The sequence below is a fragment of the Oryza glaberrima genome, chromosome 6, assembly GCF_000147395.1.
Source record: "Oryza glaberrima chromosome 6, OglaRS2, whole genome shotgun sequence".
NCBI lineage: Eukaryota > Viridiplantae > Streptophyta > Magnoliopsida > Poales > Poaceae > Oryza > Oryza glaberrima.
The window spans coordinates 25,642,330-25,669,920 of NC_068331.1; the positions used below are offsets into that span (position 1 = coordinate 25,642,330).

The window sequence follows — 27,591 nt, forward strand, 5'->3', positions numbered from 1 at the left end:
CGCCGCCGCAACGGCACGCGCGGAGGCTGCGGGGGAGATGGGGAGTGCAGTGAGTGGGCGGGCGAGGCGAGGCGTGAGGGAGGGAAGCGCGGAAAAAAAAAATTACGAATATACTTATTTTTTCGATAATTTACATTTATATACCTGCATAAGATGGATTCGCAAAAACATACCCGTTCCGCGGAACAGAAACGCGGGACCGCGACAGTCCCGCAGCTCTAAAACGCGGGACGTCGGTCCCTCGTAATGGTCGCACGGGACCACGACGGTGCCGCGGTTTCAAAACCCGGAGCGAGTTGGCTAGCGATTTATTCACTGAGTCGGCACTGTTCAACACTGTTTGGGGTACTGTTTGCGCTGTTCGACACTGTTGTGGCCTGTTTAGGGGCCGGTTCCGCACAGTAAACCTGCGGTACCGCTTGTGTGAACAGTGTCAAATAGTTTCAAACAGTATTAAAACAGTGCTACACAGTGCTAAACAACGATAAAAATCACAGGCTGCCTTGCTGCCGCATTCCGTACCTGCGGGACCATCGCGGTCCCACGCGACCATTCTGCGGGACCGATGGTCCCGCGTTTTAGAGCTGCGGAACCATCGCAATTCCGCGTTTCCGTCTCGCGGGACGGGTATATTTTTGCGGATCCGTCCAATGCAGGTATATAAACGTAAATTATTAAAAAAATAAGTATATTAATAAATTTTTTTCGGGAGGTGCGAGCGATGCAAAAGAAGTAGGCGGCACTTGTGCAGTCCACACTGCAGTCTAAACGAGACTTTCATGATTAGAACTCAGGCCCCGTTTAGCACAGTTCCAGCTCCCAACTCCAACTTACTTGGAGCAGGAGCTGTGCCAAACAGTTCAGATCTTCCGTTTTTTGGAGCGGAGTTGGCAGAGCTACTCCAGAAATTTGTACTACGGAGGTGGAGCTAGGTTTTTCTGCTACACAACTCCACTCCAACCAAAAGACTCACTACCCTTTAAATTTATATATTTACACAAAAATGCCACTCAACTACCCCTAACTCACCTCTCACATCTTTCTCTCTCCCTCCCATCACACTCACTCCCATGGGCTCGACGGCGGCCGGCGGCCGGTTGGCGGCGAGGTCGATAGCGGCCGACGTCGGGGACGGCGCGTGAGCGGCTCGCGGCCGGCGGCCGGGGTGCGGCGGTCGGCGGTCGGCGTCGGGCATGGCGCGCGAGCGGCGTGCGGCCTGTGGCTGTTGGCGCGCAACAGGCGGCGGCCGGCCGCACGCGGGGACGAGGACGGCGACTGCGATTGGGGATTATTTTTTTTTAAAAAAAAAGATTTGGAGCTCAAAACCTACCAAACACTTTCCAATAGGTCTTCAACTTCTATAGGAGTTAGCTCCCACTGGAGTGGGAGTTTAGAGTTGGGAGTTAAAGTTTGGAGCCCTACCAAATGGGGCCTCAGTATCGCAAACAACCGCCCGCATAAACCCTAAACCACATCACAGACGCGATCCACTGTTGGAAATAGTCCCACATTGTTTATTTAGGGGGAGTCCCTCACCTCTTGAGCTAACTTTTGGGGTGCTTTCTTCAGGTTGGGCCAACGTCTCCTAATTTTGGGTTAACAAGTGGTAATTTTGGGTTAACAAGAGGGAGTTCAACCATCTCCCAGTTTTGGGTTAACAAGTGGTATCAGAGCCTTATTTAGGGGGAGTTCAACCAACTTAAAATGGGGACATTGTTTTGGGCCATCATCCACGGGATTTTGCGATCCCAATCTACAAACTCCGCCCACTCGCTTACCCATTGCTGCGGAGTAATACCATTTGGTTCACGAATAGGTGATAAAAAATTCTCGCGAACAAACCCAAGCCCATTGTGCCCGCTATTTCCTCTCGATTCAGCGAATCCGATCGGTGGTTGCCGTGAGATAGGGATGCGGAGGGAGGGATTCGTGCGCACCTTGTTGGAATCGGGGGCGATTCGCCGGAGGCGAGACGAGCTCCGCGCCGCGCGCGCGCCCGCGGCGTGTGGAGGTGGGAGGAGTGGGAGAAGGCTTCGCGCCGAAGGATTTTTCAGTCTGTTCGTAAGCAAAGGTTAATGTGGCTTAAGAGGCGTGTTGATGAAATTCGTAACGGCTCGGCGAAAACGTATCGAGGTTTGACGCAATCGAATAATGGAAGGCGCACGCATCCGGGAAGCCAAGCCAACGGGGCTGTACGGTTCGGACTGTGCTGTGCAGCTGCAGCCTTAAGACATTGCATTTAGCACGTGGATTAGCTACTTTCTCATTTACCCAGCCTACTTGATCGTGGCATGATAAACTTAGCTCCTCTCACATTGTACGTCTTTAAATGGGTTCGAGCAAGTTCGGCATGTTCGGTAGAATTGGCCTGCAGGTCAAGGGATTACACCTTCTGATTTATCCACCAATACAAGGGATTCAAAATTACGGAGCCACCATCTGACTATCCCGGACTTGTCGGCGAGAATTTCATTAAATTTTTAATATTGATAAGTAAATTGATGATGAAATATCTATAGGTTGTGCTTAGATTTATGGGGGTAAAGTTTGGGCGTGTCATATCGGATATACGGACACATATTTGAAGTATTAAACAAAACAAATTGCATATTCCGCCTGTAAACTGCGAGACGAATTTATTAAGCCTAATTAATCTTTCATTAGCAAATATTTACCGTAACACCACATTGTCAGATCATAGAGCAATTATGCTTAAAAGATCCGTCTCGCAATTTACACGCATTCTGTGTAATTAGTTTTTTTCGTTTATATTTAATACCCTCATGCATATGTCCAAACATTCGATGTGGCAATAAAAAAAATTTGCTAATGATGAAAATATTAGTTATATTGGAATTTGCCGGGGCTCAAAAATCTTTCAGGCTCCGCCAATGAATGTGAGCAAAGAATAGCAGGATTTAGCATCAACTTATCAGCTTTTTTTCACTCCCACTCGTCCCTGAACATGTACTTTCTGCAGTTTTTTTTATGTGGCAATCCAACCATTGTCTCGTATTTTGCCTATTTCTTAGTTTCTATTAAATGGGTATAATCCCTTGGACAATTTTTGTCAGAGGACACCCAACACCTGTGTAATTTACTGTAGATGTTGAAAAAAGTTAAGATATCTTAAAAACTGATAGTTTGCTATAGGACACTTGCATCTCAATAGGAGTGAAGTTCTTAAGAAAGACGATAATGCTCCCAGCGCAACTCTAAATTTATCATCATCCAAAGTACTGCATCACTAGCACACAACATAGTCTATCCTCACTTTAGACTTAGTTCAAAAACTTTTGACCATAGGAACATTCCTATATTTTTTAAAGAATTTCTCTTGCCAATTGAGCCGAAAAGTTTCATCTAACAAATTACCAAATGTTTAAAGCGACTTTCAACCGTGACACTTTTTACGATGTCTATCAGTAAATTACACAAATTTTAAATGTTCTATAATAAATTTTGCCTTATATTTACGGTCTTAGATTGGAGTATATAATAATAGTACTGTATGTACTTTCCATATGTGGTATCCAAGCTCACCATGCACAACGAACATGCCCCCTACAACACACACTGACATGTGGGCCCTCACAAAAAACGTTGAGAAATCCATCCGCGGGCGGGAAGCAGAGGGGCAGAGGATCCCCCAAATTTGGAGCGTTTTCAAACCGCCCCCCGCACCAAATTTACTCCTCCCCAAATACGGCCTCAATTTATCCCTCCTCCCGCTCGATTTCTCCTCCCCTCCCCTCCCCTTCCCACCGCCTCCGCCCTTCGTCGTCGTCGTCGTCGCGCATGGAGTCACCCGCCGCGGGCGGCGCGTCTCCGGCGCCGGAGGCTCCTCCGCCCCCGCCGAGGGGGTGGATCTCCGGCCTCGTCTCCGGAGCCGGCCGGATCCTCGCCTCCGTGCTAGGTCCCGACTCGCCCGCCGCCGCCTCCGGCTCCGCCACGACGACCTCAGCCACGTCGCCGTCCGCGTCCTCCTCCCCGGCGTCGTCCAGGCATCCCGGTTATATTCGAGGTAGAGGTGTTGTGTGTGTGTGTGTTCGTAATCGTCCATGCTTTGCTAGCCATTTCAGGAGTTGGATGCGGGCCTTCATTTGCTTGTGGAATTCTAGCTAGCTTGGCCGCTTGAATTAACTTATTATGGCCGCTCATGGGAAACGTTACAATGGGATTCTCGCTTTTGCGGTTTGACTGCATGGAACTGTGAATAGAATCGAAATTTCAATACCTAGCAGTTTCATATTGAAAATCTAGCTAAATACTCCCTCCTTCCCTAAATGTTTGACACCGTTGACTTTTTTAAATATGTTTGACCGTTCGTTTTATTCAAAAACTTTTGTGATATGTGTAAAACTATATGTATACATAAAAATATATTTAACAATAAATCAAATGATAGAAAAAGAATTAACAATTACTTAATTTTTTTGAATAAGACGAACGGTCAAACATTTTTAAAAAAGTCAACGGCGTCAAACATTTTGGGATGGAGGTAGTACTTGTGTAGTATTTTTGAAAATAACAAAATTAAGTCCTTATTGAAAAAATAAGGTAGTATTTTTAGTTGGTTGAAACAATATCTTTCATTTTACCATGCTTATAAAACTAAAGAGCTGCAACCTACGCAACCTACATAGTACTAAGAGCAAACAGAACATTGATGGCTCACATGTCACATGTCAGTCTTTTAATAATAGTATAAAAAAGGGCATAAATATGCTTGTTTCTTTGTGTTTTGTTCGTTGAGCTCATGCTATTATGTCGTGCATAGTCATGTCAATGGCAATATCGCTGTCATTGTTGCACACAAAAGTCAATCCAGGTTCAGTACTGTACTAGTAAAATGCGTTGGGTCGTGGACTTGAGTGCATTGGCACTAAGCGACTAACTAGGTGAAAATGCCTATTTGGTGCCTTTTTATTCATATAGTTTCCTGTAATTCACCTATTAACCCTTTATTTTGGCTGCATTTGGTTCGTGGAGACCCTTCATTACTCACATACAACTTTGATCCTGAAATGTCATAGTCCAAAATATTTTATAGTCTTGAAGCTTTGTATTTTTATAATCCAAAGTTGATAAGCGAGGAGATCATGAAGGCATGTATGTATATGACCCTATCTTTTAAAAGTAAGACCGAGTTTTCTAGCTTGTCTAACAAACAGCCAGCCAGACTGGAACCTGTTAGTGACTTCAGTGATTGGTCAATAAGTTTGCGTTTGAACTTGGAGGCTATCTCAAACTTGTAAGTTCAATCATCATCACCTTTCTCCTAATGCTAGATGCAGGAACTGTTTATACTTCCCTGCAAAAAAGACACGGCTGCTAGTCTTTCATTCTGTAGCATGACAATTGTGTGTTTTTCTAGTATACAAAACATGCGGTTTTCTTAATAGTCCAAAACAAGGGTGATTCCAAAATCATGGTAATATCTGGAATTAGTCTAAATCTGTGGTGAAAAGATGTTTTTTTATGCCTATTATTCCATATCTCGTTTCTACTATTTACAACACTTTGATCACGTTATCTTTCTCATGTGCATTTTTTTGTATTGTATGAATTTGGGTGAATTTCTTGACTATGATGTTTCTTTGTTCGTGCTCAAGCCAGTTCTTTCTTTTCTTCTAAAGGGCTGTACCTTTTTGCATTTTGCATAGATACTGCCATACTAAAAAAATGATTTCTCTGTTATGTACCCCTGTGCTGATTCTTTTCTTTTCGCTCACAGATCATGGTAATTCCCCACTATTTTTTCCGAAAGCTAATAAGTTAAACAAGGTATTCTCGCTTCTTGGCTTTCCTGTTTGTTATTTGAAAAATTGCATACCTTCTTTTTCTAAACAAACAGGTTTAGGAGTGCGTCCTTATCTATTGAGGACTTTTGAGACTAAAGCTGTACATCTTTTTTTGCCTGATATGATGTCAGAGTGAAAATGAAGCAATTATGAAAGATTATTCTGAGGCATCACTAGCAATTATCTCAGAGATTGAGCCGAAGGATGCCATAATGCAGTTACTTAAGCAGGAGACTTATTCAAGGTATCCATGTAGTACATCTTGTTTCCTTCCATTATATTCTTCTAGTTCTATACAATATTGTTTAATTTACATACCTATTTCTGATTTTACTGAACTATTCCACTTAGGTCTGAATGCAATGCACTAGTAAAGATAATTCAAGAGCGGGTTGTGGACTCAAATTTAAATGGAGTTGATGCTGGTGGGCTTGCTCTTCCAATCAATTGGAAGACTGGCAGACAAGCAAATATTGGATATTCTTCATTGAGTCCAAAAGGATTGTTGCCTGCAACTTCAATTCCTCCAGTCCAGGACCATGTTTTTGATAATAGTGCTGGTGCCGGTGCATCTACAACAATAGCTCATGATAGGGGTCCTTCCGCCCACGCTACTGATAAAATTCAATCCGTGAGTGCTCTTTGCTTATAATTTTAGTTTGTACTGATATAAGGTAACTCGAACAGTCAAGCCACAATACATGGCTATATTTGCAAAAGTGCAAAGTGAAACCCTAATAATCAGTTCGACATAAAGCATCCAAAATATTAAAATTGTCTTTCAATCAGATGAATGATGACCAATAATCTTACTTATCCCTCATCATTTAACTTATATTCATGGAAAATAAAAATGATGTATATCGTTTGTACTTGAGTGCTGTTAGACTGCCATAGCACTATAGCAATATAGTGGATTTGTACATTTGCAGTGGATCTCTAGCCTTCTACGCGATGCAACTGGTAATGTAACAGCAGAAAGTCCTATTTGCTATAGGATGCAATACGAATTAATGAGTACGTTGACTCTGGTATCTTTGCTTGCAATTATATGGAAGCAAGTGTAGGTCAATAGTTCTCTTTTGAATCTTTACAACCATCTAATTTACTGATTTTCTTTGTTTCTCCTTTGTATCATACTCTGCAGTAATAGAATTTCTCTCTGCACATTTAACTGCAGGTACTCAAAAGAAGTTACTCTGTTGCAAAGGATACCCCTGAGGACTCCCGAAGAGTCAGGCCAAAAATTAATGGAAATTCATTAGAAATTTCAAAATTTAAGCAAGTCGATGTTATTCGAACTCATTCAGGTAGGAATTACAAAATTACTTCAACGCTTTGGGAGGGGGGATTTGTTTCCTTTTATACAATTTGTTTGAGATTCACATTTTCATGCATACTTTTCTTACCCAGATTCAAATTCATGTGAAAACCTCATCGCCAAGAATCATAATTCATTTGGTTGCTTTTCAGGAGATGACAATAAATTATCAGATGTTCCCCTTTTTGGGACCAACAATTTAATATATTCTAATATTGTTTCAATTGTTGGGAGTGCCGATGAAAAAATAGGCATACCTAACAAACCTTCAGCTGGTGATGACAATAAAAACTATGATTCTGAATTTTTAAATCCATGTACCAATAAGGTAAAGGTAAAGTGTCCAGTCACATCTCAAACATGATATATTTTTCGTCTGTCTTGTTTCGTCAGTCATATCACAAACGAAGTTAACGCCAATCTCTACCATAGGATCTGAAGAACAGCTTTCCATTGAAGGTGGAACCTTTGGATGTTTGTATTCCTTTCGAGCAGCAGATGATGGATCTCTCACACCAGAAGCATGAGCGTATGTTGTCATCTTTGGAATTGCTATATTTCTCTTACTGCCATGAAATGATAACTTAATATCTTCTGAGTTTGTTGGTTGCCTTGAACAGATGCTGCATGTGATGATTCTTGTTCTGTCTCAAAATTAATGTTTAAGGAGGATATTGAGACTGCACTCAGGTACCCCACGTCGCCTGTTCCATTATTCTGTATGTGAATTTAGGCCCTGTTTAGATCCCCTGGCAAAATTTTTAACCCTGTCACATCGAATGTTTGAACACCTGCATGGAGTATTAAATATAAACGAAAAAAATAACTAATTATATAGATTGTGTGTAAATTGCGAGTTGAATTTTTTAAGCCTAATTGCTCCATGATCTGACAATGTGGTGCTACAGTAAACATTTGTTAATGACGGATTAATTAGGCTTAATAAATTCGTCTCGCAGTTTACAGGCGGATTCTGTAAATTGTTTCGTTATTAGTCTACGTTTAACACTTCAAATGTGTGTCTGTATATCCGATGTGACACACTAAAACTTTACACCCCTGGATCTAAACACAGCCTTATTTGGGAGTGTTCTCTACTTTAGAGCTTGAAATGTTTGAGTCGCTCTAGATCAGTCCTTTTTTAAGATTGAAATGCCACGACATCTTAATGATGGCTGTTGCAACGTTATGCACACATATATAGGACAACATTGCCACTTACGATCACTGTTGCCACTTTCATGACAATGCAAGAAGATTATGTCTGTGGAACACACTGGCCTCCTCAAGATTGCCTGCCAAGTTCCTATCATTGATCACTTCATGTTGAACAAGTAAAATGCATGCTATAAAAGATTAAAAAAAATGCATGTTATAATGAATGATCGTAGCACAAACTACGCCTATTTTAGGTCAGTGGAGTAATATTAGTATCTTTCACCTCGAAAAAAAAGAGGTAATATTAGTATCTATTTCAGCTTGCCAGTGGGCGTGCCGCTAGAAAATGGTTCTAAGAACCGGAGACGAAGGGCACCCAACACGCAGAGGATTACCCCGGCAAGGTCTCCTGCCAAGGGTTCACGTCGCAAGAATAATGATGTCACAGTAAAATCAGAGACCGACTTGCTAGAGCAAAGCAAGGGTTCACATGATGTCACAGTAAAGTCAGAGATCGACTTGCTAGAGCAAAGTAAATTGGTACTGATGGAGCAGTCACCAGATTTAGGCGATATTCCGGTGAAGAGACCAGTTGGGAGGCCAAGGAAGGCAAAATGAATGCAAGACAAATTTGATGTCCTCAAATCTGTCCATGGTCTTATGTATATCCTCTCTGAAGAACCTGAAAAGTCACAATCTCTGAAGGACATTGCAGCCTACACTCTTGTACATATGTCTGTTCCATCTGACATGTGTATCAAGTATTAGACAGAAGGAAAGGGAAACATTGCCATGTACTACCCAGTAGTCTAACTTATGTCTGTTAATTGGTAAATGTAGTAATGTACTCAACATATAGGTGTAGTGCATGTCACATAAACTTCATTTGATGCATTTCTGGCTCTTGCACTCCTGCTGTCTATGTGTAAAGTTCTGATATTCAGGGTACGTTTGACAAAGCTCCGGATGTTGTCTGGATCAGAAGTTTGTAAGTTAAATCGAAGTGATTTAAAATTGTACATTTCATTTAGAATAGGAACCGAATTATTTATTCAATTGTTACTGACGTAATCCCTAATTCAAATCATGGATTTCTGGACATTCATGTGCTTTGTATCATCAGATTTTAGGTTCTGCCTCAGTTTGCGATTAAGCACTACATACCGCTCCGGCCCAACATTGTGGCCTGTTACCGTTCCGGCCCAGTATATGGGCCGCACGTTTGTCACGATCCTGTCAACCAAAATAAAGTCTACTTTACGTTCCTCAACTGATTCCCCTAATTAACCCATCCTTAACTCACTAAACTGTTGCAAATCGACTACTCGGGCGGTTTGGGAGGTGGTTTCATCCGACGTATCATCTTTGATCCGTTGGCTGGCTGAGTCAGCACGTGGGCCCCACATGTCAGTGTCAATGTAAATAGGCCAAATCTAGCCCGCTGTAACGTTCCAGCCCAATATGTATGAGCCGAACGTAGCCCGCTGTACCATTCCGGCCCAAAATATGCATGGGCCGCACGTAGCCCGCGGTATTGTTCCAGCCCAATAAATACGGGCCGCCACGTAGGCCGTGGTACTGTTTCGGCCCAATATATATGGGCCTCACGTAACCCATCCAACCCTCCTGGTCTCCTCCGCACACGGTGGCCACTCCGCTCTCGCCGCCGCCGACGGCCTACGCCGCCGACGAACTCGTGCTGCCGCTCGACTCGCTACTCTTCCGCAGCCCCTTTTCCGGCGCCGGCCACGCGCCGGCAGGCACTCCACGCCGACCCCGCGGCGCTTGAGATGGTCCTCCACTCGTCCGGCGAAGGCCAGCACGCCGCCGTCTGCCATCTGCTCGACGAAATGCCGCTCCCGCCCGGGCCGCTCGAGCTGTTCTCGGGGGCGGCGGCGTCCCCGATCTCTCGTCACCTACAACGTCGTGCTCGACGTGTACGGGTGGTGGGATGGGGGCGCTCGTGGCGACGAATCTTCGCATCGCACTTGGTTGAGGAGACGCAGCACGGGCGATCGCAGCATATGTACAATGAGTTCGCCGGTACATATGCTAGGGCTGGGGTTCTATGAGGAGGCTGCTAAGTGCCTTGATATATACAGTGACCAGCAAGGGATTATTGCCTAACACATTCACCCGCAATATGTTCATGACAGCTTTCATAGGCTGGATGAGGCGCTCCATCGCCGCCTCCCGCTGTTCGACCGAACAAAGAATGGTTATGCTATGGATGTAAACACCTACAAAGCTAGTACGATCTCATCTCTGGTATGCTGGGGAAGAAATTAATCAAGAATTCAAGGTTCAATGTGATGAGTTCTCCAAAAAAAAAAAAAAGGTTCAATGTGATGCTGAAGATGCTCGCGGTGATGTCAAGGAGTGGGTGTACACCGAATCGGGTCACCTGTAGGCTGGAACAGAATGCTGGCCGTCTGCAAGAAGCGGGGTATGGAGGATATGTCACCCAGGTACTCCAGGGGATGAAGTCTTGTATGGTTGAGCTGAGCCGAGACACACATTTGACACACTGATATCTGTCTACGGTTTGGTGTGGTTCAAGGACAAACTCTTTCAAGATGTATGATGAAATGGTCCGTGTGCTGGCTTCACATGCAATTCTTTGCTGAATTTGCTGTTACGACAAGGTGATTGGCCCACTGCTCAGTCCATAGTGAGCAAAATACTGAACAAGCCGAATGATCAGTCATATTCTGATCCAGTGCTATGCAAAGGGTGGCAATGCAGCTGGGATAGAAGCTCTCAGAAAGAAGTTTATGACTGTACCATTTTCCCCAGCTGGGTTATCTTGCGGACCCTTGTGACTGCCAACTTTAAGTGCCGATGGCTGGAAGGAATTGAGAAGGCATTTTAAGAGGTAAAGGCGCAGGGTTACAAGCGATATTCAATTCCATGCTTGCAATGTATGCGAATAATGGATTGCATAGCAAAGCCACAGAGTTGTTCGATTCAATCAAGCAGAGCAGGCTGAACCCTATCCTGATCATTTACAACAGCTTAATGGACATGTATGCCAAGTCCAACGAGTCCTGGGAAGCTGAGAAAATACTGAAACAGCTGGAAAGTTCTCAGGTGGAGCCTGACGTTGCATCGTATAACACTGTCGTCGTAAACGGATTCTGCTTGCGAGGTCTGATCAAATATGCTCAGAGGATCCTATCCGAGATGATCGCAGATGGCATTGGCTCCATGTGTTGTAACTTTATGTATGACACATCACACGCTCGTGGGAGGATATGCTAGCCTGGAATGTTCAATGAGGCCAGAGAGACAGGTCGTCAGCTACATGATTCAGCTTCAAGGTGAAGCCCATGGAGTTGACCCACAGGAGAGTAGTAGACAGCTAATGCAAAGCGAAGCAGTACGACGAGGCCCCGTGAATTCCTGTCTGAAATCTCAGGTAACGACCTGAATTCTGATCAGAAGTTGCAATGCATTCTTGAAGCACGTATGTAGGATTCTTCTCGATTTGGTAGATAAGCTACTACGCCAAAGCTTAAGTGTCTGAAAAAAAATATAGAATCTGATAGATCGTCCGATTGTTCTCAACAATGACTGCAATATTGAGTTGATTTAATGCAGCCTAATTGATTAGCGCCATTCTCAATTTCTGATGGACTGGACTGTCCATGGGTTTCTGAATTTTGGGCCTGCCCTGACTTGTTTATGCTTGAATATTTGATTTCAATAGCGCAAGCCTATTTCTAAAAATCTGGCCAATATTTGTATTAGACTTTTGGACTATCCGTTGATACATATAGTTTCTCTCTACGCTTTTGAGCTATGAGTTTTCTCTGTTGAGATTCCTGATTATTTTTTTACTGTAACTACATGGACCACTTAGTGACCTGAATCCACCGACAAGTGAACAAAATTTTTGACTAATAAATTTTCTAGAGACTTGTGAACAACTGTAAAGAAAATAGCTATGTGTTGCTTTGCACATGTACGGTCGTACCTGCCACAGAAAAAAGATCAGAATGGGATGACAAGGACACAAGGCAAGAACGTGGTTTCATTCGGGGAACTGTGTGGTCGTAGCCTCGAGTGCTAAAATCAGCACGAGAAATAAATAGTAGCAGCAAAAATTGAGAGACACAGAAAAAGGAAAAGTTGTTATCTTGCACTTCTGTATCTGTTGATTGTTTGTGTGTTGGATTGGAATTGTAGCTCAATAATGCCGGACATGGTCTATCCGTGCTATAGCTCTTTTCATGCGAATTCTCTGTTTAGATAACATCTCAACAGCACCATACTTTAAGAAAAAAACTGTAGTAAAACAGTGGTGACGTAGTAGTAACAATCATATGCAGAACAGTATAGTAGTAGTAGCATTTCACACGGTGCTAGCTATTCTCTATACTCGATCTACACATTGAGAAAAAAAAAATACTCCAGTACATACATAGATTTGTCTTTTTTTTTATGTGTAAGTTAAGTTCAGATGTAAGACTTTTGTAGAGTTATATATGTGTGCTATTAAACTTTTATTTTTTTATTTATATGTTGTTTTTGAATAAATAAGAGAATAACCACTCGAGGAGTATAATTGTTTCAATCATGTGAGCAAGTCACCGTCTCACCGAAGCATGAAAGCTACATGCTTTCTACTCTCCGTCTTAGTCTGATAGAAAACAGTGTGTTTGTTTGTTTCCTTGTATTTGAAAGCGGGTTTCTCTTAACGTGGAGGGGGAGAGATTACCTTAGTTAACAAGCAAAATTGAGAAAAAAAATATTACCGCTCTTAATTTTGTTTACACTTTTTACAGCTTGGTTGATACATCGCATAATTTTTGTCCAGCTACAACGATAACTGACGAGAAGAAACTAAAATGGGGCAGATATTCCGACCCGAGGCTCGCGGGAGGAATATGGGAGAAAAAATAGGATACCTGATACTATCATAGTTCTAATCTAAATATGGGTTAGGATACGGGAAGACATGTATCCGTCCGTATGTCCCGTATTATAAAATGTATGAAAATTTATTATAAATCTACCTAAAAACATGATAAAATATTGGTTAGTCGCTATTTTACGTGCTCACATGTAATATTGTATAATTTCTTCTTGATGTATCTCTTTTAATACTTCAATTACCTTATTTATTTAATATCTACAGTATGAATTAGAGATACAAATAGATATCCGTTCCTGAATCCGATTCGAATGAAATAATATGGGATATGATACGGGATGAGTGATATGTTATCCGGCGCTATCTGTAACCGGCTCCGAATTTAAAAGAAAATATGGGTTATGTTATGAAAATATCATAATCCAACCTACTTGGAAGCATTAGAGTCTCCAGCTTCACGAATATACATTTTTTAGTATAAAAAAAGCTTCACTAATACTACCTTTGTTTTTAATAGATGATGTTGGCTATTCGTCTTATTCGAAAAAAATTATATAATTATAATTTATTTTGTTGTGAGTTGTTTTATCACTTAAAGTATTTTAAACATAATTTATATCTTATACATTTACATAAAATTTTTCAATAAAATAAATAGTTAAATATATGTTCAAAATTAACAGCGTGGCGACATGGCCAAAGGAGACCGATGCTCGGATCTGTCCAATCGGAGACCGACACGTGCCATGCCGCTGTCACTTTCCCCATAACGTACTGCATTCTACCGCGCCCATGTTTAGTACACCAATACTTCATCTGTTCCAAAACAAATTAAATCGTGAGGATGACTGTATTTTACGGATCTTTTTTATAGAAAGAGCGTATTTTACAACTCTTTTTTCTTAACGACGGAAACATTTCATATTTTTGGTCTTTATATGGTCTTGTATCTATCAAGTCTTATGCTAAAAGTTTTAGGCATACTACCGATTTAATGATAGATTATGCAAGACAGTGACAATGGGATTAAAATGTTGACGGTAAACGACTAGATTAGGAAAGTCGTACGTCACATATATGTCTAAGTGTGATCCAGATGCAAGGTTTATTCAAACATCTTTGTCTAGAAGACTAGTAAGCCAGTCTTCTGTTCATGACCAACGACTGCTGGACCTCGACCCAACGGCACACAGGGATTTTAAAACCGACGGTAACTGCGTTTACCGTGAGATACTCCCATCAAATTTAAATAATTATAATAATTTTTTTATAAATTTTATATAGTTTGACGCTTCGTTATTACTACTTCACGGTAACCGCGCTTATCGTTAGAGACGGCAACCTTACCGCAATGATAGGGGTGCCCTAGTGATAGGACGGTTTACGTTAAATTTCACTTGATCTACTGTGTTAAATTTAAAATTCTCAAAAACCATTTTAAATTTCCTTCAAAATATACTTTCGTCCCGTGTCGAAACCTTAAAATTTTTACGGTTTTCGACCTGTTTTCGTCGGAGGTGGACCCTGTTCACTGACGTCCAGCGTCATGAAGGGCCCATGTACGTTCCATGGCTAAACTATCAGATTACAGTAAGGGTAGTCCCAACCCTCCACCTAGGATGGTGTCTATGGCATTAGCTACATTGCCATGTAGGACTTTTAGCTTATGTGACACTATATTAATTGAGAGAGAGAGAGTGAAGAGAGGAAGAAACTGGGTCTCATGCAAGACACAGTTTCAACACGAGAACCTATGCACTAGACACTATTAAGTTTTGCATTGGAAGAGAATAGTGTCTTCATAATAGATAAAGAATAAATATGATTGGTAGAGAAGAGAGATGATGTATTTATTAATGGCCTACTTTAAGAAACCATAGGTTGTAGAGTGTAGTTTCTATTGTGATGTCTTATTAATATGACACCATAAATACTGCTTATGGACACTATGGGTTGGGACTGCCCTAAACGATAACGCAGGGCGTGCTGTCCTGTTGAAACATTGTGATCGATTCGAGGTTCCATCAATTTTTGTAAGCATCCAGCGGAGCGAACAGTCACTGACGCTCTGTTTTTTAGCTCGATGTCAGTGGCTTTTCTCTATGAGAGCAAGTCTAATATTACAGCCTACTACTAGCTCCAATTCATCTATAACTAATCTAATAGCCAATTCATACAATATTTGCTTACTATACTATTAATATATGGTCCCACCTGTTATACATACAATATGTTTTGGAGTCCGTGCTACAGTTGGCTACAGATTTATAGCCCGTTGCTCTTCTCTTTTATTATTTATCTCATTAAAATATGTTTACAGCTGGCTAATAGCATTAGCCTGCTATTGTATCTGCTCTGAAGCGGTCCCGTTGAGTAAGGACATTTTACATTTTTTGTCGTGCAACTGTGCAACCCAAATTGTGGATTGCAATGCAGAGGCAGGATGGTTCAGACATCCTTGTCCAGTCTTGTGTGCAAGTGCAAGATCAAGTTGAATGTCTATTAGACTGTCCCTAACAACGCGACGCATACTCATTTATCCGTCATACACAGTGATTTTGGGTTAAAAAAACAGCCTCCAATGGAGGAGGCAAATGCGATACGCATATTGGGTAGCGGCCAAAGCGCTAGACAAATATCCGTCTCCTCTCTCCACCGACGCAAAACACTGGAGCGGAGCTCGCGCAGTCACGCGGTGGGCCAAGGTGAGGCGGAGCTGGTGCGGCGAGGCAGAGCTCGCACGGCGGGGCGGGAGCGCCGTAGGGGCGCGGTCGGAGCGCGCCGTCGGGGAGCACCGTCGGGGAGCGTCGTCGGAGCGCGCCGTCGGGGAGGAGGCGTCCTGCTCCCGTAGTGGCGTCAGGGCGGAGTGCGGCCGGCGGGGCGAGTCCGCGGCGGAGCGCGGTCGTCGCAGTTCCCGTTGCTCCGTTCCGAGCATTGCCGCCACGAGGACGAGCCGTGTCGCGAGCTGCCGGTGGGTGTGCTCCGCCTGCCACCGCCGCTCCGCCCCGACCACAGCCGTCTTGAGGAGTCGTGCCGCTAGCCACCAGCGGGCGCACTCCGCCCCGAGCAACGCCGTCGCGAGGACGGGCCGCGCCACAAGCCGCCGGCGGGAGCGTTACGCCTGACCATCACCGCTCCGCCCCTGTGAGGATGAACGGCGCGCATCGCCGCCGCGAGGACGACCTGGAGCCAATGGCCGCCGGAGGGAGGAGGGAGGAGAGACGAGGGCTAGGACCCGCCTGCTCCGCTGATGCCGCTGCCACTGCCACGACGGGAGGACGAGGTGAAGAGAGAAGAAGATTGGGAGCACTAGGTAGGCTGTTGGAGAAAGGAATTTTTGAGTGTCCGACCTTTTTACTGTGCATCACCCAATCCATGATATGAGTCCCTAGAATGGGTCTCCGCTGTTAGAGACAGTCTTAAGGACCATGTTCCATAGTTGAGCCATCGCATGGAGTACAACGGAGTGGAGTACTTCGTTAATGTAGGACAGTAGGTATTGTCCCGTTCGACGTTGTTATTCTAGGTACGTACATTCTGTATTTTTGTACGCATCCAGTGGCATATACAGATTACATCCACACACTGTTCTTACATCATGATGTTATTGTGGGCATGTTTTGAGTTTCTAAATGATACAATTTTTAGAAAAAAAAAGTTTGTTCATTAGCATGCCTTAGAATTTTTTAAAATTAACTCTTTCGACTTTCTAATATAATTTATTTGTTTGTGCCATCGAATAATTATGATAAACTCATTTTATACATATTCATAAACACTTTAGAGTTGCGCCAAATAGTAATACGGTTTATTTCTACATTATGGTATGGTTTCGTTGAGCTTCCTCTTCGTGCTTACTTGCGCTCATCGTTCAAACTCCAAAGGACGGTTTAAAGGCTTTTAGGAGTACTTATGGTACTTCGTGTGAATTTTTATTTGATATTTCAAAGAACCACTAGTAGAGGTGGAAAAAATTTTCTCTTCACGTAAAACGAAGTGGTGGATTAACATAGGACTAATTAAGCATTAGCTATAAAAATATTTTAAAATAGATTATATGTTTTTTAAATAAATTTTCTATAGAAAGTTTTCGAACAGTCACATTGCTTAGTCTGTGTTTTTTTCCTAAAGTGATAAACATTTTTTTTTCAAAAAATTCCTATAGGAAAGTTACTTTCAAAAAATCATATTAATCTATTTTTTTAAAAAATAGCTAATACTTAATTAATTATGCGTAAATCCTCTAAAAACAGTTTTTAGGGAAGGAGTTCCTAACTACCACAAAAGAATACAACCTAAGAGCAAGATCAATAGAAGATTAAACCGCTGGCTCCAAAACTTTGCTAAATCAGCCAAAGTAATACCATACAGCTCACATATAGTACAACACCATGGTTGATGGTATGGTCTCTATGCAATTCCCAAGAAAACAAATAATCCCTTCTTCTTTTTTCTAGCGTACACCATCACCTTCTCATCCACAATCTGATCACTAGCGTCTATTCTCTCCGTTCCAAAATGATCACTAGCGTCTATTCTCTCCGTTCCAAAATGATCACTAGCGTCTATTCTCCCATTCCAAAGTCTAGCAACTTAGAATTGAAACGAATAAAGTGGAGTAGTACTAGTTGTTTCAGTGGCTCCTTTGCTCACATCAATAAGCTTAGAGAGTGCAAACGCCTTCGCTGAAAATGACTTGATGCATGGAGCATGGTGGCACCGAATTTCCAACGCTTCGGTTGTCACCCTCGAGCTCACAGTTTCCATCATCACCAACAACCTCATTGCTCCATGTCAATCTTTATGCCTTTGTCGCATCGTTGTTGCGCGCTCTACCCCTAAGTTCACTGTGGCGCCGTCCTTTTACCATGGCTGCAAGCATTCGCATGTCTTTAAAAAAAATAGAAGTAGGTGCTACATCCATAGGAAACATCCTTCGGTGCTTCAAAGGTGATGATGGCATGAGCAATTAATGATACTCTTGGAGCGCACGAGCAGCTGGTGCCAGATTAGGCGCACGCTTTCTCTCTCTCCCATTTTCTCTCCTCCAGCTCATCAGGAAAACCAACATAGCACCTATCGCCCTATTGTATGTACTCTTAGAAAACGTACACGTGGAAAACGATACAGTAGAGTTAGAAAGATACAGTATAAAATATTCCGGGATCCAAGAAATATTCCTATTTCATAAGAAACCAGCTGATTTCTACAAATAATAAACAAACAAAATAAAATGCAAAATTTCTGAAGAGCGAGAGCCAAGAGGCCAACAGTGCTCTGCACTCCGCAGTGTTGGACTGCACAAAGCGCCGCCTCGCTATCCGACGAGCGCCACCTCCTCTTCTCCTGCAGCGTCCACGCCTCCCTCCCTCACGCCTCGCCTCGCCTCGCCCGCCCACTCACTCCACTCCCCCCCGCAGCCGCCGCGCGCGCCCGGCCGCCGCGGTGGTGGCGGCGGCGGCGATGGATTCGCTGCGCCTCCGGCCGTCGCTCCTCGCCGCGCGGGCCCCCGGCGCGGCCTCGCTGCCGCCTCTCCGGCGAGGTAAGTCGCTGCGGCTCACCCTCCCCCTAGCTTCCTCTGCATGCAGTGTGATGTGAGCGTGTGTGATTGGAGAGTACTTCGGTGATAAACTGACTTGGGCTTGCGCTGTAGATATTCAGACCAGTAGTGTTTTTTTTTTCTTTTTTCATGCCGGATTTGTTAGGCTGGAAGTGTGATGTGAACCTTACTTCATCCAGTATAAGATGCAGAGAAAAACATTTTGAATTGGTAGAGTAGGGGATTTGATTACTGAAGGTTTTTGTGAGTGATCAGGTCATGCCAATTTTATCTCATGGGAAGACAGATTTATTACTGAAGGTTTATACTGATGTAGTAGTAGTAGTACTACAGAAAGTAGTTTCAACACTATATATGTGTAAATGTTCTCTCCGACTCTCTATCAGATGGTTCAGATGGTTGCAGCTTGTGTGAGTAATCACCATGCAATAGACATAACATGTTTGTGTTTCGGCAAAGTAAGTCAAACAATCTTTTCAACTGACAGAAATGACTGACCTGATCCTGCTGTATTAAGACATACGAGGCAAAGCTTTTGCCCTCCTTTGAAAAGAAAAGGCTGATCTGATGCGAGGGAAGCATGACAAAACTGTTTCAGTGTTTCTTCTTTGACTGCTCCTATGTAGTACAGTGGTAGTAGAACATCCACGGTTTTATGACATAACAAGTGATATGTGAACATAATAAGTGATATTTGGGTAATTTGTTTCTCCATCTTTCTTTCATTAGTGCTTGACGTAGTTTTGAAATGCTGATTTTTCTTTTCCAGATCACTTTCTACCACCTTTATGTTCTATCCATAGAAATGGTAAACGGCCAGTTTCTTTGTCCAGCCAAAGGACCCAAGGTCCTTCCTTCGATCAATGTCAGAAATTCTTTGGTTGGAAATCCTCCCACCACAGGATACCACATCGACCAACAGCTAGTTCCGCTGACGCTTCGGGACAACCTCTACAATCTTCAGCTGAAGCACATGATTCATCAAGTATATGGAAGCCAATATCATCTTCTCTGGATGCATTTTACAGGTTTTCTCGGCCACATACTGTCATAGGAACAGTTAAGTGGTGCTGCTATGTTTCAATTTAGGCGCACTTCAGTGCCCAAGATATTTGAGTGAAGCTAATGTCCTTGTGTTGTGCTTTCCTTTTGTTCTCTCCTCAACTAAGAGATTTTGCTTGTTTAATCAGGCACTTAGCATAGTCTCAGTTTCGCTGCTAGCTGTTGAGAATTTGTCCGATGTGTCTCCCTTGTTCCTCACTGGTTTGCTGGAGGTACAACTTGAAGCAGCACATTTACTTTATATTCCCCCCAAGATGGATAAAAGTTTTCACTACATTTGCTTTGTTACACTTGTGCAGGCAGTGGTAGCAGCTCTTTTCATGAACATCTATATCGTTGGATTGAATCAGTTGTTCGACATTGAGATAGATAAGGTACTTTGAATCCACTGTAATCTGTTTGTTAAAAAATGAATCCACTGTAATCTCAAATGTTAATTTTGTACTAATTGCAATCCACTGTAATCTCAAATGTTAATTTTGTACTAATTGCACTGTCTTTTACTATCTTTATCCAAACTGTTTTGGGTGCTAATATTGCTATCTCTTCAGGTTAACAAGCCAACTCTTCCATTAGCATCTGGGGAATATTCTCCTGCAACTGGAGTTGCACTTGTATCAGCCTTTGCTGCTATGGTAAATAAGCTTCTTTGGTCCAGAAAATAAGAAAAACAATCTTCTTGTTATGTTTTTTAATATGCGGGTCATGAAATGCTGAAATTGGCTGTTCAAGCACATGGTTTGTTTTGAACATTCCTTTTTAATGTTAGCCTTTAGAACTAGTGGTTTTCATTTGCGAGAAGATAAAAGTAGCAGAATGGAGATACACCTTTCTTATATGGTTGAGCAATTGCACTCCAGAAAGTTTATTTATTACTATGCGCAGATAATTAAATCTAATGCAGTTTGTTTGTATTTTCTGCCATTGTGTTCATCTGATCAAGAGCTATAAATAATTTGCTTATTTTGGTTCTTAGTCTGTCAGACTGATTCGGAACGTGTTCTATGTGTATATTGCAGAGCTTTGGCCTTGGATGGGCTGTTGGATCACAGCCTCTGTTCCTGGCTCTTTTCATTAGCTTTATTCTTGGAACAGCATATTCGATTAATGTAAGAGACATATATCTTTAGCTCCCTCTTTTGTATTTTTCAAATTAATAAATAATAGTAGAACCAACTATTTGTAGATTCATAGTCTGCCCTTTCATTGATCTTAATATCTTATCTTATGTACTGCAATGCAAAACTTTAGTAGGACAACTTATTTCTACTTTTTAAGGAATGTATTTCCTACTATAAACCAAACCACAAAACGTGGCTCCAGAGGTTTAGTGGGCTGGGCAGATTTTACTGATACAAAGCTTACCTTGCAGTCAGTCTCCCCTCAAAGTTTACTAGCCAATATAAGCAATAAAAGTTTTTCAAAACGTGGCTATGTTAAATATTATCTGGTACTCCTTTCAGTGCATTTTTGGACCTCCAATCATCCACATATTTTTACTTCAAAAGAAAAAAAAAATGAAATGGATGCTTTGACATGAACTTGTTTTTTCAGTTCCTGCATGTTTTTTTTTCAACGTTAATGGCTTTTTATGTTGCTAGCATTTTCCGACACTTTTATTACCAAAAGAGCTGACATTCCATTTTATTCCTCCACAGCTGCCATTCCTGAGATGGAAGAGATCTGCTGTTGTTGCAGCACTTTGCATATTAGCAGTCCGTGCAGTGATTGTTCAGCTGGCATTTTTTCTCCACATTCAGGCGAGTCTTCAGTGACAACCTCAAAAATAAGAAAAAAAATCATTGGTGAAAATCAGTACGTTTGTCAATTGCAGTTGCATTTTCATGTGGAACATTATCTAAAATTAGATTGTCTGGTCTGGTCAATTTCATTGTGCTGTATTGTTGTTCTTTAGAGATTCCTAAGTTTTCAATACCTTGACCTTTATCTGCATATTTTTATTAGTACAAACATGCTGCTCTCCTGTGCTTTCTTTAAAAGAATAGAGACTCCTAAATTTTTCACCTCTACTTTTGCTTGGAATATATCTTAAAGAATGCTGTTGTATATGTTTGGATAATCGGATCTCTTTCTTATATTTTGAGTTTAATATGCCATGGTTGTTGATAGCTGTAATTAGGATCCACCAAATAAGAGTAGACGCTTCTTTTTTGTGAGAATTATCTGCACCTTTCTATTATTCCAGGAGCTTTTACCATGGATTATCAGATATTATGATCATATGAACAGATAATTGCATAGCACATTATCTTATCCTAACGATCTGTTCATGCAAATATATCAGACATTCGTATTCAGAAGACCAGCAGTCTTTACCAGGCCATTGATTTTTGCAACTGCATTCATGACCTTTTTCTCCGTTGTAATAGCATTGTTCAAGGTAATATTCTGTACTTATCTGGAAGGTAACTCCCTATAAAATCTAGCTGCAGAAGTGGTCGGATTCGCCTTAATAAAATTTGCTGTTTCCGTGTAGGATATACCTGATATTGAAGGAGACCGTATTTTTGGTATCAAATCTTTCAGTGTTCGATTAGGTCAAAAGAAGGTTAGTGCAAAAGCGCACTTCTCAGAGAATTACTCTTCTACTTGTTGATACAAACATCTGAACAGGTTTTCTGGATTTGTGTTGGTCTGCTCGAGATGGCTTATTGTGTTGCAATATTGATGGGAGCTACTTCTGCCTGTTTGTGGAGCAAATACGCAACTGTATGGATCACCTCTCTTGCGACTCAGCAGCATTATTAATGATTAGTTTTGGTTATGAACTATGATTTATTTATTATTTATATATGCCAGGTGTTTTCGGATCGTCAAATTTACTTTGTTAAGCTAACCAGTATTAGACTAGATTCAATTATGGTTGATTACCACTGCCAGTTCTTAAAAGAAACAAATTACTGTCAGTTCTAGCATCTTAAGCTATCTGCAGAAGGCTCTGTTTGGATGGTCCAATTCTGGCCTGGATTCCAGCTGGTGCCAATAATTATTTTGGGCCAGGATCGATCCTGCTTGGGTTTGTAGCATCCAAACAAAGCCATAACTGCTGGGCTGGGCTATGTTTTCTTTACAGAGTATTAAAATTGTTTCGACTTTTGTGTCTGGAAGCCCACGGCTGTGTGTTTTGTTGAATTTGCCTTCTACCTTTTGTGATAAACTTGTTTACCTGTCCAGATCTTTCCTAGAATACAGTTCTAGTGATTAACCTGGCACCTGTCAGGCTTTCATGGACTGTGATGTATGCTTCTTCGAGATTTGTTTATCTTTTTTAAGATAATGTTCCTGGTTTGTTTATGAAGTGGAATTTATATTCTTTTGAAGGTGGTGGGACATGCAATCCTTGCGGCAATCCTATGGAACCGCTCACGGTCGATTGATCTGACAAGCAAAACTGCAATCACTTCTTTCTACATGTTTATCTGGAAGGTAATTACCTCGTCTCCAAAATCTGTTCCTGATCTTTCACCCACTTTCCTGTCCTCCTTGACAAATTCCTGCTACGTACTACTGTACTGCCCCAGCTCAATCAATTGGTTGTTTACCTTCTTCAGCTCGCGTATCCTGAAACAATCCAATCGCTAATTAAACGCTAACCCATTTACTTCCCCCCACATGGTTTGTGCAGCTGTTCTACGCGGAATACCTTCTCATTCCTCTTGTAAGGTGACAAAGGCGATTACTCCAGGTACGGGACAACTTTGAGTGCCGGAGTAAACTCACTTCTGCTAATTTCTGAAAAGCTCAAACAAACCTCGTCAATTCTGGTAGGGACGCAGGTAGATTGGAATTGGATCATGGCTGGATGGATGAACGGACGGCGCCCCATAAAATCACCTGCAAATCACCCGGTACACATGTTGACATCCTGCATCCAGATATGATATTGATAGATCATCGTCGGCACCATCATTCCTCTGAAAGATTTCGCACGGCATTTCAACCTCCAACTCCCAACGTACCCCAAAAAAAGTAACTAGGCCAGGTGAGCATCTGCTAGCCTATAGTAGACGTTATTGGAACAGTGGTAGTACTTGTTAGCAGCAGTAATAATAATCATCATAATAAAGCTCTGGGTTACTGTCCGCTCAGCTCATCTCTCCTCGCAGGCTTCAATTTCCGCCGTAGTCGCGTTTCATCCATGTATAAATACTTGCACAAGACAACCACTACCTTCCACCGCCATTTGGCCGTGCGTGCCACACGTATATTGTCGTGCACTACAGGATCGAATACGCGTTGTGAACTCACCGGTCACCGTGTTTGGAATTTACAGGTGTTTCAGGATTTAGTGGCCCCCTAACGAAGTCCGGTTACCGTTCGTTTTCGGATGTTTTAATTTTTTGATGATAGAAATGAATCCAACCACTACATCAAGATGCATACTGCCGGCCACCAGTTACTACAGAAATGCAACATAAATTTACAAAGTAGGAAATATGATTCCCTTTGTTTCACAATATAGCTCCTACCCTACTAACGTTTAAATTTTGTCTCAAAATATAATTTTACCTTACTCCTTGATCCCCATTAAAATTTCCAAAAGTACTTGTAGTTTAGAACGTGGAAGTAATACAGTGAGCTGTATAAGGTTGTAACATAATAATTGAGGAATTGAGAAAGAAGGGAGAGAGAAAAACACATTGCATTGGAACTACCAAAGGATTTTGAAAACATGATGCTAACTCTCATGCATGTTAGAATTCCTCCAAACATGTTAGGTGGACTTTCAATAGGAATTTAGTGAGATTAGGGATACGACGCTGGTGTCAACAGGAATTTAGTGAGATTAGGGATACGACGCTGGTTTACATCTCTTAGAGTATGTGTTAGGGGGTGTATTTGTGGGGTGTAAATGTGGTGTCGCATGTTTTGTGTAGTGGTGTGTGTGCATATGTGTTTACCGTATAGTAAAAACATTTCCTCCAAAATATGGAGTAATCTTTCTTATCCTATGAAATTCCTTTGAATCAAACATATAAACCAAAGGATATAGTATGAATTACTGCCCTGAATTATCGTAGTCGACCGAATTACCCCCTTGAACTCGAAAACCAGATATCGCTCACCCTAAACTTTCAGTACCGGATAAAACACCCCTTAACTCAACATCGGAGTGGTTTTGGTCCTATGTGGTAGTCCAGATAGCAAATTTTTATTACAACAATGGTGGGGCCCACCTGTCATACCTCTCTGTCCCCTCTCACCTCTCTATCTCTCTCGTCCGTCGCTCGCTCGCCGCTGAGAATGAGCGGCGCGCGTGCCGGTGGTGGCTGGCCCGTCGAGCTCACCATTCGCGTCGTCCTCCTGTGGTCGAGAAAGCGGCGGCTGGTGCCGGACTTACGCGAGAAGGCGACGATGGCAGGGAAGAGGGCGTGACACAGCGGGACGGCTGTAGAGGCCGGCAACCGTGGAGGCGAAGGCAGCGCGGTCAAGGACAAGCGACGGGCCAGCGGTTGCGAGTCTCCTCGAGGCGGAGGCCGGCCTATCAAGCTCACCAGGCCTTGTCCTCCTGTGGTTGGGGGAGTAGCAGCCGCGTCGGACTTACGTGAGAAGGCAGCCATGGCGAGGGAGAGGGGTGACATGGCTGGGCGACCACGGAGGCGAGGGCGGCGCGGTCAGTGGCGAGGCTGAGGCAGCTCGGGGTCGCGAGTGAGCGCCGTCAGCACGCGCCGCCTTTCCCTATCTCTCTCTCTCTCTCTCTCGCTCGCTCGCTTGCTCTCCCGACTCCCGTCTCTCGTCTCCATGCTGAGGTGAGGACTCGGAGCAGCAGGCAGGCGCGTGCGGTGGGGTGGGCGAGGCAAGCGGCGGGCGGCGCCGAGGACATTGGAGGTGGTAGGATACGACGACGAGTTTGTCGCCCATCCCCGTCATCCCCGCACCCAGTTGCTCCTCCGCCGCCTGCTCCACCGCCACTCCAATCTCCTCTCCTTTTAACGCCCTCGCCGGCGGCTCTACCCCTCTGGCCCCATCGCGACGTGCCCTCCCCAATCTCGCTGCACACCAGAGGGAAGAAAGAGAGAGGAGAGATTTTAGCAGTACTCTGATCGCCGTTGCGTCCTCCGCGCGCTCGCCGCGCCGCCCTCGCCTCCGCCTCCATGCCGCCGTCGGTCGCGTCGCCGTGCTATGTCGCCCTGGCGCGATCTTGCTCGTGAAGGTAATGAAATTATCCGAGCAGCTTGCAAATGGAGTCCTGAACTAGCCCCCCCCATCGCCGCGCGCTTCAGAACAGGAGGGAGAAGAGCGCTGATCGCGTCGCGCCCTCTCCCCGGCCGTCGCGCGCTTCAGAATGGGATGGAGAAGAGAGAGATGGGTGGGGATTCTGAAGAGTGGGCCCTAGCGATTTTTTAAAAAAATAAAAGGATGACTGGACTACCACGTGTGCTGTTTGAACTCTAAACCGCTTGCAATAGTGCTCAGGGTGGGGGGGGTGTGTGTTTTGTCCGGTATTAAAAATTCAAGGTGCGCAATATCTGGTTTTTGAGTTTAGGGGCTAATTCGGTTGACCACGATAGTTAGGGGGTAATTTGTACTTTTTTTTTTCCTAAACCAAATAGTAGCATACAGACAAATTACTATTTTGGATTAGATTCCTCTATTTTTCCTTCGGAAATCCTTTAATCCAAGGGAGAAAAGGAAACAAAAGTTTAACCACATCTAAGTTCTCCATGCAACTTACGTGGGAAAATCTGCTAGCTTTATCTGAAGGGTAATTTTAACATCCATAAAAATGTACTAGCAGGTACTTAGGTATCTTAAGCTATAAAAAAATTACTGTAAAATTTTGATACCCACATGTACTTAGATTGAAAATGACGTTGGTTTTCGCCTCTTAGAATGTCTTAGGGGGCGTATTCGTCGGGCGTGAGTGTGGTGTCGTGTGCATTGTGTAGCGGTGTGTATGCATATGTGTCTAGTATCTCAAAGTAAAAAAAAATAGTGCAAAATTTCGATACCCACATACATTTAGACTAAAGTTTTTTCTTATCCGAAAACGGTGGTCAAATGACGCTGCTATACCATTCAGACCATCATGATAGTATTGTTTTATCACGCCAGCTCAGCAGGTCTTGAAAAAGTTTATTTTTAAAATTGAAAAAAAAATGAGTGAAGAGAGATATATAGCCCTGTGCGGTCACGTGACGAGGAGTTTGAACTGGCCAGCCAAGGCACAGACAGGCAGACAAGAGGGAGATCGCGTGACGTTGGCCAAGCCGCGGGGATATTCACCGGGTTTGACAATATGCAGCGCTCAGTCGCTCAGAGAGACGTCCAACGTGACGTCGCCCATTTAATCGCCCCTGCCCGTACCGTATACCCATCCGCAAAACGGCAAAGGCAAACCCCAAACAACGCACGAGAAAACGGAAGCAAAACGCACAGGCGGGGGCCGGCCACTGCAGTGCTGTGGCTGTGCAGCAGCAGCGCGACCGCGAAACGCACGAGAAAATGGGGGCGAACAAAACGGCAGCAGCAGCACAGCCACAGCACTGCAGGTGCAGAGCGGTTTTATTAGTATACGGTTAACAGTGGCAGTTGTTGGCAGAATTCGGATCGACGCACATCGACCGTATATATATTGTCCCGAAATTCAGATGCTTATCGAGAGATGATGGGAGCCGTGTGGTGAGGAGACATGCAGCAGAGCACGGTAAATAATCTCGCAGGGCACGTCTAGAGGACGAGATAAGCCCGGGGACTACCTCCAGGTACTACAGGAGGTTCGTTAGTCTCTGAAGTATATCCCGGTAGAGATATTTACTGCTAGCTCTTAATGATTATTATCTTTTAT

The 27,591-nt window shown here is 43.1% G+C and overlaps 2 protein-coding genes and 1 pseudogene across 5 annotated transcripts; all 3 read left to right on the forward strand.

Moving 5' to 3' along the window:
• Positions 1–3,724: 3,724 nt before the first annotated feature.
• LOC127777325 (uncharacterized) lies at positions 3,725–9,194 on the forward strand. 3 transcript variants are annotated; one of them, XM_052303902.1, is made up of 9 exons: positions 3,725–4,024; positions 5,738–5,787; positions 5,936–6,048; positions 6,156–6,435; positions 6,985–7,114; positions 7,218–7,453; positions 7,558–7,654; positions 7,746–7,815; positions 8,604–9,194. In XM_052303902.1, the coding sequence occupies exons 1-9, from the start codon at positions 3,799–3,801 to the stop codon at positions 8,899–8,901; spliced, it is 1,500 nt and encodes a 499-aa protein (XP_052159862.1). In that variant the 5' UTR covers positions 3,725–3,798; the 3' UTR covers positions 8,902–9,194. The 3 variants fall into 3 exon arrangements, with proteins under 3 accessions (XP_052159862.1, XP_052159861.1, XP_052159863.1); XM_052303901.1 differs by having other exon boundaries at positions 3,726–4,024; positions 7,218–7,459; XM_052303903.1 differs by having other exon boundaries at positions 3,727–4,024; positions 7,278–7,459.
• Positions 9,195–9,957: 763 nt separating this feature from the next.
• LOC127777729 (pentatricopeptide repeat-containing protein 10, chloroplastic-like) lies at positions 9,958–11,942 on the forward strand (annotated as a pseudogene).
• A 6,493-nt stretch (positions 11,943–18,435) lies between these two features.
• Positions 18,436–23,884, forward strand: LOC127777750 (probable homogentisate phytyltransferase 1, chloroplastic). Of its 2 annotated transcripts, none has more exons than XM_052304367.1 (13): positions 18,436–18,701; positions 19,489–19,778; positions 19,910–19,993; positions 20,081–20,155; positions 20,333–20,416; positions 20,801–20,890; positions 21,440–21,541; positions 22,087–22,182; positions 22,279–22,350; positions 22,416–22,511; positions 23,124–23,228; positions 23,428–23,487; positions 23,579–23,884. In XM_052304367.1, exons 1-12 carry the CDS (start codon positions 18,623–18,625, stop codon positions 23,467–23,469), a joined length of 1,215 nt encoding a protein of 404 aa, XP_052160327.1. In that variant the 5' UTR covers positions 18,436–18,622; the 3' UTR covers positions 23,470–23,487; positions 23,579–23,884. The 2 variants fall into 2 exon arrangements, with proteins under 2 accessions (XP_052160327.1, XP_052160326.1); XM_052304366.1 differs by having other exon boundaries at positions 18,438–18,701; positions 23,571–23,884.
• Positions 23,885–27,591: the final 3,707 nt, after the last annotated feature.

Coding starts and splice junctions, on each gene's coding strand:
- LOC127777750 (XM_052304367.1), top strand. CDS start 18,623: ATGGATTCGCTGCGCCTCCGGCCGTCGCTCCTCGCCGCGCGGGCCCCC. Junction 22,351..22,415: donor TTCGATTAGGTCAAAAGAAG/GTTAGTGCAAAA, acceptor ACATCTGAACAG/GTTTTCTGGATTTGTGTTGG. Junction 23,229..23,427: donor TCTACATGTTTATCTGGAAG/GTAATTACCTCG, acceptor TGGTTTGTGCAG/CTGTTCTACGCGGAATACCT.
- LOC127777325 (XM_052303901.1), top strand. CDS start 3,799: ATGGAGTCACCCGCCGCGGGCGGCGCGTCTCCGGCGCCGGAGGCTCCT. Junction 5,788..5,935: donor AAGCTAATAAGTTAAACAAG/GTATTCTCGCTT, acceptor ATATGATGTCAG/AGTGAAAATGAAGCAATTAT. Junction 7,655..7,745: donor CTCACACCAGAAGCATGAGC/GTATGTTGTCAT, acceptor TGCCTTGAACAG/ATGCTGCATGTGATGATTCT.